The sequence below is a fragment of the Bacillus rossius genome, chromosome 3, assembly GCF_032445375.1.
Source record: "Bacillus rossius redtenbacheri isolate Brsri chromosome 3, Brsri_v3, whole genome shotgun sequence".
NCBI lineage: Eukaryota > Metazoa > Arthropoda > Insecta > Phasmatodea > Bacillidae > Bacillus > Bacillus rossius.
In genome coordinates, this window is record NC_086332.1 from 95,617,083 (window position 1) to 95,632,864 (window position 15,782).

General features: G+C 36.3%; 1 protein-coding gene across 3 annotated transcripts in view; it reads left to right on the forward strand.

The window, feature by feature from the left end:
* The window catches only part of LOC134531048 (probable cleavage and polyadenylation specificity factor subunit 2), a 96,866-nt gene that overhangs the window by 52,135 nt on the left and 28,949 nt on the right, over positions 1–15,782 (forward strand). For all 3 annotated transcript variants that reach the window (XM_063366554.1, XM_063366553.1, XM_063366551.1), the window contains exons 10-11: positions 170–364; positions 15,064–15,149. In XM_063366554.1, the coding sequence (XP_063222624.1) occupies positions 170–364; positions 15,064–15,149 (281 nt within the window). The remainder of the gene's footprint in view (positions 1–169; positions 365–15,063; positions 15,150–15,782) is intronic.

Consider the following 15,782-nt stretch of genomic DNA (forward strand, 5'->3'; position numbering starts at 1 on the left):
CAGTGCTTTGTGCATATTGACTTGAATGTCGGTGTTACATGGTGTATTGACATGCTTCTCGGTGTTGTTTCGGTTTGATTGCAGTTCAGCATGTATTCTTGTCCCTGTGCAGGCGTGATGTGGATGCGATGACGGTGTGGTGAGGAGGGCCGTGTGGGCGTGGTTGCAGGGACATCGGTGCGCTGAGCAGCGAGAGCGAGGACGAGATGGACCTCAGTGCCGTGGCCAAGGGCAAGCACGACCTGCTGGTCAAGACAGAGTCCAAGGCACAAACAGGCTTCTTCAAGAGCAACAAGAAGCAACACCCCATGTTCCCGTTCTTTGAGGAGAAGATCAAGTTCGATGAATATGGAGAGATCATAAGGCACGTACTTGGCTGGCATTTCTCTGCAGCATCAGTCTGTTGTACTGCTGTTGTAGTGTCACAGCGTGTTCTGTCTAGAACTATACTTTTACACTTAAGGCTAAGATCCTGAGTTTCTCCCGAACGCGAAAAGAATGAACACAGCACACGTAGTTCCAAAATCCTCGATAGAGAGCACTAGCTGTACGGTTGAGCTATGGTAGGATGGGGGGGGGGGGGGGTCAGTGTTGGAGAAGTAGAAGGAAAGAATCCGCTTTTCTCAGAATTCCTTATCGCCCAGCGGGGTGTCATGTTCTTCAACGAGCTTGAAAAGGGGGATGGGGGAAGCCAGCCAACTGCCTGCCTCGGAGAGAAGTAAGATTTCCACTCGGTCTTCTCTGTCAATTCTCCCCAGACTTCTTCGACCGTTCGACCTTTAGTACGTAAGAGAATAAATATTACTATTTTCGATACATTTCAGTTCTAAACCCGTAAGTAACCGTATGCAACCCAGCAGAATTAAAATAAATATTAATTTTGTGCATACATATGAAAACAAATATAAAGAACACTTCACATATACGATAAACATATTGTACGTTCTACCGCGGTGGGTTGGTGGCGAAACTCTCAGATTTTGTCTCTTCAGCAAGTTATGCAATATCAAGTTTTTAGTTACTTATTATAACATATTCAACTAGTTTGACATGCTTGTACTAAATATGCTAATCCATGAGATGACACAAGAACACTCGTGCACAGCTGACCACTACAATCAGGGAGGTTGGCCAGTAATGCAGTTTTCCTTCCCGTAAAAAAAAATGTTTTGTTATATACTGTACGATAAAGGTTTTGCGCTACTACGGGTTTTCTTGCTTTACACATTTTGCCACAGATATATGATTGAACATCTAATTACGTGACTTTCTGTTGTAAAGCGGAATTTTTTGATATATGATTAAAATTTATAGTTTTCTGTACGACGATATAAAAGATGACCTTTTTATACAATCAATTTATATATGTAGCTGAATATATGTCCACAAAATATTGCAGCTTATTGCACTAATTTTAGTTGTTTGAATGTATTATGCATGTAAGAATGTATTCATGAGGATAGCCCTGAAGCATTTTTTGGTTTGCTTTTTTAGCCGACCAGCAGCTTGTGGCTTTCGATGATCCCTTGTGTGATGTTTGAAATCAATGTCATTAGTTGCTCAATGACCTTGGCATTCGTCAAAATTTGTTCTTTTAAAAATACGTAATTAAAATTGACAAAATATGCTATCGTGTAGTAATTTATTATTGCAACATAAATATTGGTGGTCGTGTCTGACAAAATGAAGAGCGCCTTCATGCTATCCCTACAGGTGACGTCAACCATCACCGGTGGTTCTCCTTGTAAGTATTTTTGTACTGCAGTTCAGACAGGCACGAAATAACATATGTTGTAATTAATAATTAATATTTCTATAATTAGAATTTAAATCTGAAAATGTCACAGACCTTTACCACGAACCGCCTTCGCTACCCAGTAAGAAGTGTCGGAATGAAAATATGTAGGGAGTAGGCTAATTGTCATAGTTAACAAAAGAATATTTCAGAGGTGGCTAGATAAAGTGATACGCGAAGAGCAGTAATTTCTTGCCCCCCCCCCCCCCTCCCCCTCAACAGCTAAAAAACAATCGACACGTCACCACTTGGAAAACACTGCTTCAAATCTGGACCTGGATCATTTAAGTAGGAAAAAAGGCGTGCATAAATTATGACCACTGATGTTATATACGGAAATAAAATGTATAAGTACTTAACTGAACTTCAACCAGAGTCTAAGTAATTAGGAGCGAGGAATACTAGTACAATAAATATAAGTCATTGACGTAGTTTTATAGTAATTTATACTAATGTTTTAGAAATTGTAATTGCTACATGCCAAATTTACATTTTAAAATTGCATAATAAAGAAAAATTGAGAACCATTAAAAATTAGTAAGCTTAGTATATAATTAAATGTCTTTGGACGAATTTAAATAAAAAAAATTTAAGGTCAAGTAATTTATTTAAATAGTAATGTATAAAACATGTATGTAGAAATATAACTACACATTCATTGAAAACTAATAAAAAATATCATTTTTTTAGATATACAAGTATCATTACATTATATTTTCGACAACTGGTTCACATAATTATGCTATGGGCCCTGTCAATTATACATTTTCACTTTTTAATCAAAAATACATAAGGGCATAAACGTATGAGGCACAGACCATAACAAATATTAATTGATTTACACTAAAAACTACCCTATTTACATAGCATACAAACACCAATACAATGCTAATTTGAACAAACTATTTTGGAGGTAAACATAAATTTATTAAAATGACTCTGAAATAGAAGTAGGCTCTAATAGCATTACAGCATGAGTACTACAGTTTGGTTCCTCCGACCCCAGGCTTCAGGCTGAGGATTGAGGATGGGGTCAATGACCGATTGCTCTGACGTCACGGCGACCATTTTTGGAGTCAAAATTCCTCAAAAATGACTCAAAATTCCTTAAAACCAAATTCCCTATTTCGAGGGAAAAATTCCTGTTTGAGGGAAAATTTCCCGTTTTAGTCCTCAAAAATGTCAACGGCTTGAATATCCCCAAAAGCTGCTTAAATTTCTTAGTGTCAAGCTGCTCTAAGCAGGTCATGACCTTGACAATTAGGATTACATCACCGCCATTTTGAATTATGCCGTAACTGTTGCAATTATCAGTATGCTAGGGGTCTGGGAGCAGAGGATTTTCACTTCGAGTCGAGCTCGAGCTAGTTTGCTAAAATACTCGCAAGTATCGAGTCGAGTTCGAGTTTTTTTTTTTTAAAGTTTATTGCACATAAATTTACTGTGATGGAGTAATAAAATGTGAGAACTTTTGAGAAAATTATGGAAATTAAAAAAGAAACCATTATCATTGTTAGCCTACTAAATAGATAGGCCTACATATTTATTAAATTGTATGTTCTATGGTTGTTCTTATATTTGGTTTACATGGCTACAAAGACACAAACACTTAAGGCCTGTTTGGTAAGTCGATCATGCAAAAAAATTAGTTGTTTGGCATGCTCTGGGAGCAAGTTTTCTCTTCGACAGGAGATGGTTTTTCCTGCTGAGGAGAAAAGTCTCTCGCTTGCTACCTGAGTGGCAGGTATTGCGAGGTAATGCCTAGCTACTGGTGCCAAGAATATAAATCGCTGATGATTTTCCTTCCACCAAATGCAAGGATTTTGTGTCCTCTGTAGCGTAGGTTCAGCTAAATATACTTGCAGTTGGGTTTCATATTTTTCATTACCACTTCTTTCTGCAAAAAAAAAAAATTTACTGTATGCAAATTAATAATTTAAAACAAATGAGCTTAGTAGGCCTACTGTTATAAGAATTAATAATGGTAAACAAATACTGTTTCAAAATTTGAGATATTTTTCATTAAATGTTTTTTAAATTATTTTCACATAGCCCTACAGTGTATAAGTAAGGCGTACTAACCTAGGTAGACCCACATTAGTTACTTAACTACCGTATTCACTCGCGTAATGTCCGCCCTGGCATAATGTCCGCACCCTTTATTTATATATCCTTAAAAGAAAAAATTAAAAATTCACATAATGTCCGCACCAGTCGTCTACGGCGGGCAACACAACTTTGGCCACCCCTAAAGGGCGCAGTACGAATGGAAAGTTGACGGCTCTGTAAACAAAGCTGTGACCTTGAGCTGTCCTTTCTCTCCTGTTCTGAAAGGGTGGGGAAATTCGTTGAACTGAACAAAGCACGGTCAAAGGCCCCGCCCGCGTATAAGCCCCCCTCCTTGTTTTGTAAACATTTTTGAGAAAAATTTAAAAACGTGTTTTTCTGGGTTTATCTGAGGGCAGGGCAGCTTGGCATGCATCAAACAACAAGCCATGTATTGTGAGCGGCGGGAGGTGATTTTGTAAGTGTCCGTTCTCAGTAGGACCGTCGTGAGGCATGCCAGACGTAAAGCCCTTTTCACAATACCGCGATGCGACGCGATGCGATGTGACGTGACGTCATACGAAACCAGCCAATCACAACTACATCGCCCGCGATGCGCGACAGCTCACTTGGCGACGAGGCTGTTTCGTCGCTTTGGCGATGTCGCTAATGACGTCAGAAATAACAGCCAATCAGAAACATGATTGTGGTAAAGAAGAAGAAGAACTGAAAACAAGAGGTAAGAAACTATGTATTGATGCATCTAAGTAATGTTAGTAAACAACACGAGGATTTTGTTCAATTGAAATGAGTTTTGAAGAGCATCTGATTGATGAAGTTCAGAAAAAGCCGTATTTGTACGATGTTTCTAATAACAAATTTTGTAATGAGACGGAGAAAAATAATGCTCGGCTAGAAATCGCAAATACTAGCTTGAATGTCCAATGTGCCATAGTTTGTTATTATTTAGTAATAACACAGCTAGTACTCTCCGTCTGTGAATATTACGGCCTTCGCGATTCCTATCCATAATTAAATGCTTCTACCAGTCAGTCAGTCAGTGAACAAATATAACAACAACAATCTGAATATTACCGCCAAAAACTTTTGTTTACAACCATGTTGTAAAATATCCCCAGCAGAGTGCAGGCTGGTTCGGTTTTTTTTTCGCCAGCTGCATGGCGATCGCGTCGCGCTATTATGAAGTGCACTCGCTGGCGACATATATTTACATCGCTGCCTTCGCTACATCGCGTCGCCAGATCGCGTCGCATCGCGGTATTGTGAAAAGGCCTTAAGCAGTTAGTCCTATCTCAAACGACATAAAGATAAAGAAAGCTGGACTCGCGCGCTGCCGCTGTGTTGATGTGGAGTGTTGTCGGAGAAGAGGGGAAGTGAAGGAGGAAGGGAAGTGGGTCAAGGATTCTAACACTCCTTTGTCTGGTTGGCTGGATAGCTGGCAGGAGGGAGATTAAGCCACGCCTCTGCCACTCTCCCCTCCTGCCAAGGCGCTGCCTCTGCCTCTCTCCCCCCCAGTCAAGCACTGCCTCGCCCCCCTGCGGAGTCGTTGCCTCTCTCTTCCTCTTGCTGCGTCGCTGCCTCCCCTGCCCTCTCTCATTAGAACAAAAACGCACGACTTGAATAGAACACAAAATATTGTATTTTTGTATTTTTCCTCGCATAATGTCCGCACCCCATTTTTTTGGCCAAAAATGTGGTCAAATTACTGCGGACATTACGCGAGTGATTACGGTATTGTACCTTACCTTGTGAAGTAGTTACATTCTTGCCACGTGCTGCATCAACCGCTGACCACAAATTTGTATGCAATGGAGGTTCATCGTTAGGAAGAACCACTTCTTCAGATGAGCATGTTGGTGTCTCCCTGACACTTCTTTCTGCCTCGAACTTCATTTCTTGAATGATGTTATGTTCAGTTAATCTTTTTTCGTTCTTGTCAAGAAGTGTGCATTTGAATCTTGGATCCAAACCATAGCTACACGATCCATTCTGTTTTCGTGATAAGCAGGAAATCTGGACAGCAATGCATTTTTCAGGCTTCTGGTAAAAATAATTGCTGTTCCCTCCTGGTGTTCAAAAGTATTATTAATACTACCATGAAGAATGGGCACTTTCATTGAAAGTGTTGGGTAGTTGTCACCACACATTTCTTGAGTTGCATGATGTATTGGTTCAAGAACGTGGACCATACCTTCTACAAGTTTCCACTCATTTGCATTCAGAGTATCTCTTCCATTTTGAGTGAGCACAGCCTGGTTCCTTTTGCTCCAGCAATCGTGACAACATTGTAAACTCGCTATCCCGAGTGTCTACCATTTGTAAAAGCTTGTTTGGGGGGTAACCAAGTTGTTTCTGTTTAAGATGTAAAGCTTCCCTGGCTTAAGTGCTGTGACTAAAATGGGTCACAATGTTACGAGCACTTGCTAAAACATTAGAAACACCAGACTGTTTCTTAGCATCATTCACTAGTTGTAAAGTATGCGCGAAGCACGCAACATGCTTGAAAGATGTTTGTGAGAGTGCACTGGTGTAGTTCCTTGCATTGTCCGTAATCACATAATTTGGAACGGTAGTTTGAGGCAGACACCATTTTTCAATTAGAAAAGAAAGAGTGTTTTTAAGCCTGTCTGCTGTATGGCTGCCTAGGAAATTATGTGTATCTAAAGTATGTTTTTTCAACTGGAAGTCTTCTGTCATGTAATAACATGTTAGAGAAATGTAGCTTTGTGTAGCTGCCGAAGTCCACATATCTGTGGTGAAAGACAATGATGTTTAACAATTCTGTAAATCATCAGCTATTTCTGTCTTCAGTGCATTCACTTCCTGTTCGTACAATGATGGAATTACATTCCGTGAAAAAGTGTAATTTTCGTTATGCCCATCATCTTGGATTATAGAACATTGCAATTATCGTTACGGCCGCCATCTTGAAAAACCGTTATTATTATTATTATTATTATTATTATAAAAAGATAAATTTTTTATTAAAATTAATAAAAATTGAAATAAAATCACTAAGCCATCTTGTATAATGACATCACTACTGCCATCTTGAATATCCGTAATTATTATCAGATTTTAATAAGTAAAGTTTTAAAATTTATAAAAAATAATTAATCAAATGAGGGGTGGGGTCGGCAAAGGAAAAGGGATTCGCCCTTGCATAGGAAAAACATCGGTCACACTGCCGGAAAACATATTTAACGTTAACCTCCTTGCCACCCAGACAACCTCACAAAAAGAAAAACAACCATTAGTGTTACAGTAAAATATCTCCAGTGCTGAACATTGACATAGAAATATTTCAACATTCGAATGTATCATTCTGTTTTTACAAGACAACTCCAGCCTATAATCTTAGAGCATACACCTTTACTACCAGACACAAAGACTCTAATGATTTAAATTTATCACATCATAATTTATGAAAAACGTCATTCACAAAATTCATAAAAGGTTATGTGTAAAGTTTTTAAACATTTCTCAATACCATATTTATTATATTTAACTTTACCTTTCAAAGTGTAAATTTAAATTTAACAGTTTCATTAAAAATATAACCAAACTTAAATCCATATGTATGTGTTACATTTTCATTAGGTGACATAACTCATGTTTCTTCTTTATATTTAACCTTACTATTCTAATACTTACAACAAAACTTCATCATCAATTATTTATAACTCCTCTTCCTTTTACATCCTACACACAATTTAATCAATCCTGACTCCTGAGCTAGCCGAAAGGTAAGGGGCGCCCAACTTCAACCCTTTTAGCTGCTAGTCAGCTCGGCTAACCTATTACCAAATTACACAAAAAATACACAAAGTTCTTCCGACTTCCTTCTCCATTATTCCTAGCTCCCGAGTTAGCCGAAAGGTAAGGGGCGCCCAACTACAACCCTTTTAGCTGCTAGTCAGCTCGGCTAACCTATTTACGAAATTTGAAACAAAAAATTATACAAAGCTATACACAAATATAAACAGCACTCGTCATTATACATCAAATTCTAAGCTTTACATACCTCACTTAACTTTCCACATGACAAAAACTTCATTAAGATACATTCATATGCTTCTCTTCTTCAAAAACAAATTACATGAACAAATGCCCTTCCTTAAGTTTCAAACCATATCTCCCCTTTCAGCAGCAGCCAGATAAAATTAACATTGATGAGGGGTGGTAGCGACAAAGGAGAAGGGACGCACCCTTGCAAAAAAAACATCGGACTCCATGCCGGAAACATATTTAAAATTAACCTCCTGGCCCCCCAACTGCCTCACAAACCACATTACACAAAAAAAAATCTGCTGCTTATTTAGGGCAATACAAAAAATTCACCTAAACTCTGGCCATCATGAACACTCAACTGCTTCTGTAGCTTCAAAACTCGACGACTAGTTTTCAATAACGTTTAGCATTACATTTCATACCTTTAATATAAGATGTCACCCTGTCATTCAATCCAAAACAAACATTTACCATTACAAATAGTATGTAGCACTTTAATTTAAAACATTTAAAAATCCTATCATTTTCCGAAAACACAACTCAATAAATTTCCGTTAATCTCTTCCCATGACACAGCATTAAACAAACAAAACATTACCCAAGTGCAATGAAATTCTCACAATGTAAAGCATTTCTTTAAATAAAATTGAGTAACTGTCTACTCAAAAGAATTTATAGATACATTAATATATGTAATTATTTTTTCAGAACAGAAAAACATTCACATTAACATATAGTTTTTTATCTTCCTTCTCTTTAAGAATCTTGTAAAAAATTGCTGTCATAATCTTATTTGTGCATTCCTATATTATACTATAATAATTCTTCAAAAAATACCAAAACTCTACAAAATAAAAAACAATATTAAAAGGTACAAAAAATATTCCGAAAAACATAAAAAAAATGGCAAAAAGGCAAAATATTTAAAAGACATCAAAAACAATAAAACTAGATTTGACTCCACCCCTCCATCTAGGCAGTGGGTCAAACAAGTCTACATACACTGTTACCAGAGGTTGCATCACCCTTGTCCATTTACCATGCCTTTCTTCTGTCTGTGTCCATAACAAACAACTGATTACAATTTTGGTGACAGTTCGGTACACCTATTTCCACACACAAAACCTCTGAACCTTTGCACAGCTTTTCTCACTCCATAGTGTCCCGATTCCACATGGATCAGTGTGCAAATTTCAGTTTGTAAACTATTCGGTACATCACTGCTTAGATTTTGAAAAAAAAAAAAAAAAAAGTCTTTTTTATCACTTTTCTGCAATTTGCAAAACCTAATTCACTGATTATATCCTCAGTAAACTCATCTTTAAGTTTATCCGAGAACGCTTTCATTTCAATCTACTTCTTTCATTTGTTTAAACAAAATTCTGATCCCTCTGATTTTACTAAATTTTTTGCCCACATTGTCCAAACATTCCCTGTTTACCTCATCAAGAACTTTTCACCTTTGTTCCCAATGTTTACATGTTCATGTAATTGTGCCCAATACCTTCAACATTTTCTTTTGACACTATTATTTCCCTTTCACATTTTTCTACGTTTGATTGTTCCCTTTCCACTTGTGATTCACAGCCCTCAACCCTTTGTTTACAAGTGTGAATTTCTTCGTTTACATTGGTTTGTACCTTCTCAAGTTTAGCCTCTGTATTCCCTAACTCCTGCTGTACCTGTTTAAGAATTTCATCCTTCATCTGTGAAATTTCCTGCCTAATTTCCCTTGGACCCTGTTCAATTTTTTGTGTGAGGTTATGTTGTATCTGTGAAATTTCCTGTTTTGGTTCATGTTGTCCCTGTTTCATTTCCTGTTGTCCCTGTTCAATTTTCTGTGTCATTTCCTGTTGTCCCTGTTCAATTTTCTGGGTCATTGACAATAGTAATTGCATAATTTGGTCTGACCCCCCCCCCCCCCCCCATAACCTCAACTGGGCTATTAATTGTACGTGATTCCATGTCCTGACCCAAAAATTTTAACACAAATATTAGTGGAATGCTGAAAACAAAAGAAAAACAATGAACACAATTAATTTAATTCCATTTTTTCACTTGCTATTTTCGGCGATTCATCCCGCGTTGTTCCTTGGAGTGACGATCTCGAAGTGACGATCTCGAAGTGACGATCTCGAAGTCCTTTAATGTCCTGGGCTGCTGAAGTCCCACAAATGCCGATTAAAGAAATTCGGTGTTGTCCAGAAACTGGTACCTACTGTAACTGAGCTTCGCCACAGTTTTCTTCTGCTACTGATGTCGCCCGTTGATTTTCGTAGTCACTTGTTCACCGCATACCGTCTCTGCAACACAGCAACACGTAGATTAACAAAATTTTTGAAGATAATATAATAAAATTTTTTGAAAATGTTTTTTTACTCGTTATTTCTTCCTCTTTTCTCAGGGCGTGTCGAAATCTGTGCCCGCCACCCGTTGGGCCGCCATATGTTACAGTTCGTTTAATGAAATAGAAAGATCTTCTTCCTTTTCATTCTATAGTTTTATTTGTCCGAAAGACTAAACAACCGCATCCAAAACTACATATTTTTTGAGAAGCCACCGAACGCGTCCTCCTGGTGCGGCGATCAACAGTCGACTGGTGAGATCATGGCACTGTGTCCTTCACGCAGGGAGGGCAGTCACATGACCTCACTGACCAATCACACACACGCTTCATTCACACTACACATCACAAGCCAATAAGAATACATGACACACCTTGAAAACAGTTTTCTACACACAGAGCCAGGGACTTTACATTCTCGTTCTCTCTCCCACACCGTGAGACAGCAGTTATCACTTAGTTCCCACGACCAGTGGGGAATCCCAGCTTTTGTCTCTCTCTTACTGGGGAATCACTGTTTCTTTCTCACTTGCACTTACAGGTCTCTTATGCCTCTCTCTTTTTACACATCACCCCAGACACAGTCCATTCTAGAATCATTATGTAACATCTGCATTCTAATAAAAACGCAATATATAATTATAATACAATATTAAAATTTAAATCAATAATAGAAAAAAATCTTCTAAATAGTATCTAAATTAACTTTCTTACATATGAGATTTTTAAAAAAAAAAAAAAAAAAAAATGTTGGAGTCATCCGCTAAGCTAATTAGATACTTATTTTTACTGATTATTCCACGGCATTCACGTATTCATTAATAGGACAGGACAGTGCTTCCTTGGGCAACCCCGATAATTGTTTGGATATCAGAATTGACAATGTGGACCTAATCATTCACGCTGAGCTGAATGGGTACTATACACTTCATGTCATTAAGATAATACTATAATAATTTATGTATTTTTATACTATTCCCAGTTAAATATGTATAATTATTTTTACTCAACATTATATCTTGATTAATCATGTCAAATTCCTTAGATGCTTTGCAAAAAATTCCTAGTGATTTATCATCAATTGCCTTGTATAGGTATATATATATTAAAAAAAAATCAGTAAAAGCTGTTTCGGTGCTTCTAGCTGTTGTAAATGTGATAGTATTTTATTATTTTGATACATATAATTTTAACTATCAGAAGTTAATTTTATATAATTGGATTTATTACCTTTCTTATGCAGAGAAATAGTTATTGCAGTTTGGAGATATTATGGAAAGATTCCAGTAGTAAAATATGAGTTTATTATATGAAATAAAGTAATTTATATACTATTACAAAACCAACCAACTATAAAAAAATAAATTATAAAAATTAAAAATTACTTTACTACACATAAATTACAGATTTAAAATGGCCAAAATTACAATAACAGTCAAAATATTGCGTGACGTGATTTTTACAGAGCGTACCATGGAGCGAAAGAGGACGCGTGTTGCTGTCAAAAGTAAAATAGAGAAAAAAAATATTTATGCGGTTTTGAAACCAAATAATTCAAATGTGTTAGCAAACACTGCACGTTTGTAAGCGAACAACTGCTACATTGGTATGGCAAAGTTTTGCTAGTACATCTTTCAGATTCCTAACCACTTCATTTCCGCTCTCATGTATAATATACAGTAAGTCCTCTATTTACGTTGTACCGATTTACGTCGTTTCGGATTAACGTCACTAATGTTTGAGTACTCATGTTTCAATTTAAGTTGTCGCTGATTCACAATAACGTCGTTTACAATGACCGTAAATCTTTATTTTAACCAAAACACAGTATATAATTCGTTTACAATTCTTTGTTTCCTTCGGTAGTTAATTTATGCTATGTAGCGTAAGCTACACGTTCACCGCCTTATCTTATCATACATCATGAGGGACGCTTCCTGCTCTCCGCTGCTCTCCGCGCGGTGATGCAATACTACCAGCCCGCCCGCTCGGCCACCCACGTATCTCGCACGTAGAAGTGTTATCTACTTCCCGCAATGACACATCATTTTCTCCTACCCCTTCCGGCCGACCTTGGGCCGTGGCCGGCCGGTGGCATGAAACATGGCTGATTTTGCGTCGTTTCTATTTACGTCGCGGTTTTCAGGAACGTAACCCCGACATAAACCAAGGACTTACTGTATATTGAAAGTATATTATATATTAGGTCACGTTTGGTTCATGCAATAGGTCTATTAATATAAATACAATAATTTTGCCATGATAGAGAATAAATTGTTAGTAAATAAAGTTTTACAGAGTACTGTCAAATCATATCTGTGAAATATTAAAAAAAAAAAATTCCAAAGTTAAATATAGTTCAAAGGAAATGGAAGAGTTTTCGTCGATTAGCTTCTTTCTATTTTCAAAATACAACGATTTACTGTCACCGACACCAGTTTTGTGCTCTGCGATAGTTGGGACATCTAGCGGGCAAACTCTAAACTCATCGTGGAATACTATGCCTGACATCTAGCGGTGTAATGCTGAACTCACACATCGTACGTTCGTTGGTTCAGCTACACGCGTCGGTTAAATGACAAGTTTTAAACTCAAGTAATTTAAATTCTGTACGGTATGTAAACATTTAAGCAACTTAGAAATGTTCAGGATACTTCATTTACATTGTGTGCAAAGCAAAAGCTTTGTACAGTTTTTATAAATACCTAATATTTAGTTTTAAAATTTTGTTAATAAAAATTTAATAAAAAATAATTTTTTTAGAATTTTTTTTTGATCATATTTTAAAAATTCAAAGCTTTCTTTACAAAACTATGTTTATCACGTTTGTTTACCTACAATGATATTCATGGGAGAAATAATTTCCCTGGTGGCTGCAAAACTATGGATCTTAGCCTTAAGCTTTGGCTACTGGGTCGCCGTAGTTGCTGACTCGCTATGATCCGGGAGGAAGGTCCTTTTCTGTTATCTTAGGCCTCTGTGTGTAACAGTATGATGCAAAACTTTATGCATAGTCATTATTTGGCATACAAGCAAGGAAGCACTAAGAATGAACACTGAAGTGCTCCTAAAAAAATCTTTTTGTCATGCTGCAAACAACTCTGGGGTTATACTGTTGTTGTTGGCAAGAGTTTAACAAAGTTCAGTGCAGTTTCAAAGCAATTAATTTCAAAGGTTTAGGTTTAAAAAAACTACACATATATGTTTTTTTAATTTTTGGCTAATTTTAAGGCCTAAAATCCTGCAGTATAAAGTTCATAATATGCAAAATATCTCAAAAGTTAGTTTTTCGACTGTTATGAAGATTGTTTTCTTTAAGTGCGAAAACACTTTAGTTGTTGTTGGAACATCTATTTCAAAACACATTGCCGCACAGTTCCTGGCCAAGTAGTCAGCCGCCTTAGGAGCACGTGCTGGTTCCTTCTGGAGGCAGGCAAAGTGTGTATCGACAAAAGGACAGACAGACGTCTTCTGCTTAGAGTTAGTTACCTACCTTAATGAACTACACACCTAGTACAAAACGTGCCAAGAGATGACGAAGTGGGGTTTGGAGCACTGTAAGAGTGAAAATTGAGATATGTAAAGCAACTTGAAAAACTCACACATTATGATGGTTTCGGCCACACTTCTCACGTGAGGAACTTTGTTGAGAATATTCTGACATATTTGGGTATTTGTGATCAATCTGGGTATACTAGTGTGCCAAAACATGGTCACAGAAGCATGAACTGTACTTTCATTATTACCTGTGATTTTAATTTGTATGGTAATTGTAGATGAACATTGAATAGTTCCACCAGTCATTGATTCTATGACCATAGAACCACAAGAATTTTAAAATGGAACATTGTCAGTATAGAGCTAATTCGATGAACTATGTTAAAAAATGTGTGAATGATTTGAAGGTGATTGATTTAATTCAGAGTCACATGTTTTATTACAGACCTTAAAAGCAAATTATCCCAAAAGGGATGATTGTATCTTGAATTATATAATATAAAGAAAAGTTTCAGTTCGTTATAAACATCCAGTTTTCTGTATATGTCATGTATAGGGATAATAGTTGAATATCAAGTTAATACTTACAAAATATACAAAATTAACTGACTTAAGTTAAAGCAAAATAACTATAACTATTGGTGAGTGTTGTTAGACATTTCAAGAAAGACTCTTAAACCATAAAACTTATGAGGGAACCTCATGCAGTTTCTATTGACTAAACAACAGGAGCATTTTAATTGAAAAATGAAGTAAATGCCTTTTCCGTACTATTATTGATTGGACACATATCAATGATAACACCTTATTTTTTTTGTAAAGCCATTGGTTATATTTGTGCTACATAACATACATTATGATTTAACAATATAAAAGTTACTACAGTCTGGATGCTCTACTTTTATTTCTTGTTATTTTTCTCTTTCATGATATAAATTTTAATGTTATTAATCATAATATACAAATATAATAATGGGTTTGGATGCACTAGGGCTGATAGAATACCCAAATAGCCAGTTGAGGGTTTAGTGTTCTATGAAATGTAAAGTACATAAATGTCTTCTTCTATAGATTTTTTTAAAACCAATCAAAATGCATATAAAAGTTCAAAGATTCCATGAAACTCATTTTACTAAAACAGTAATGGTTTGCATCAGAACGATGTGAAGTTTTGGTTTGTCTGTTGCGGAAGATAATGTGTGGTCTGTTGAGAGTACTAATTATTGATTTGTATTAAATCGTGGAATGTATTGTTGGATATATTATTTTTAACTTTTAAATAATTGAAGTGTTTATTGGTATAATATGTGTTTGTAATAATTTTACTTAGTTTTGTGTGTGTTTGTAGGCCTGAAGACTACAAGATAGTGGATGCGACAGTGGAGGTAGAAGACAACAAAGAGAACGTCGAAGTGAAGGAGGAGGAAGTACCAGGTCAGTTTCAAAATATTACCCAAGTAATCACATAGTTGAACTTAGTATGGTATTACACAATAGGAGTGGGTGAAGCTTCAAAAACACACGTCTCAAGTATAGGTAATATATTTTTACATTTTACTTTTTGCTCTAAAACAAAAAAAAACTTACGTATTTTTAGGTACTTCAGGTACAAAAAACTTCTGTATATGTATTTTGTGATGATGGAAAAGTACCACTAAATAATTCAAAACAGATTAACATCAGTTTAACGCTCATTGTTGTTTAATACTACTAAAATAAAAGGTTTTCACAAGTAACAAATTATTTCAGTTCCAAGGAAAGAAAGTTTAGTCCTATTTTGAATAAACTGTACAAGTGATGTCTGGTGTATTTAAAATATATTTTTGCTGAAGTAAGAAAAAAAAAACTTGGCAAGATATTTTTGTGTGACACTTAAAAAGATAGTTATTTTTTATTGAACATTAGTTCATTATTATGTTCTTTTATTACTCATATCTGTTCATAAAGTGCTAGTAAAAATAACTTTGATAAAAAGTTCAATTCCACTTTTAAATTGTTTGGCATTATTTCCTTCAGCTTTGCTTCCAACACAGGGGCGTGTACGAGGAAAGGAAAGGAGGTGAGATA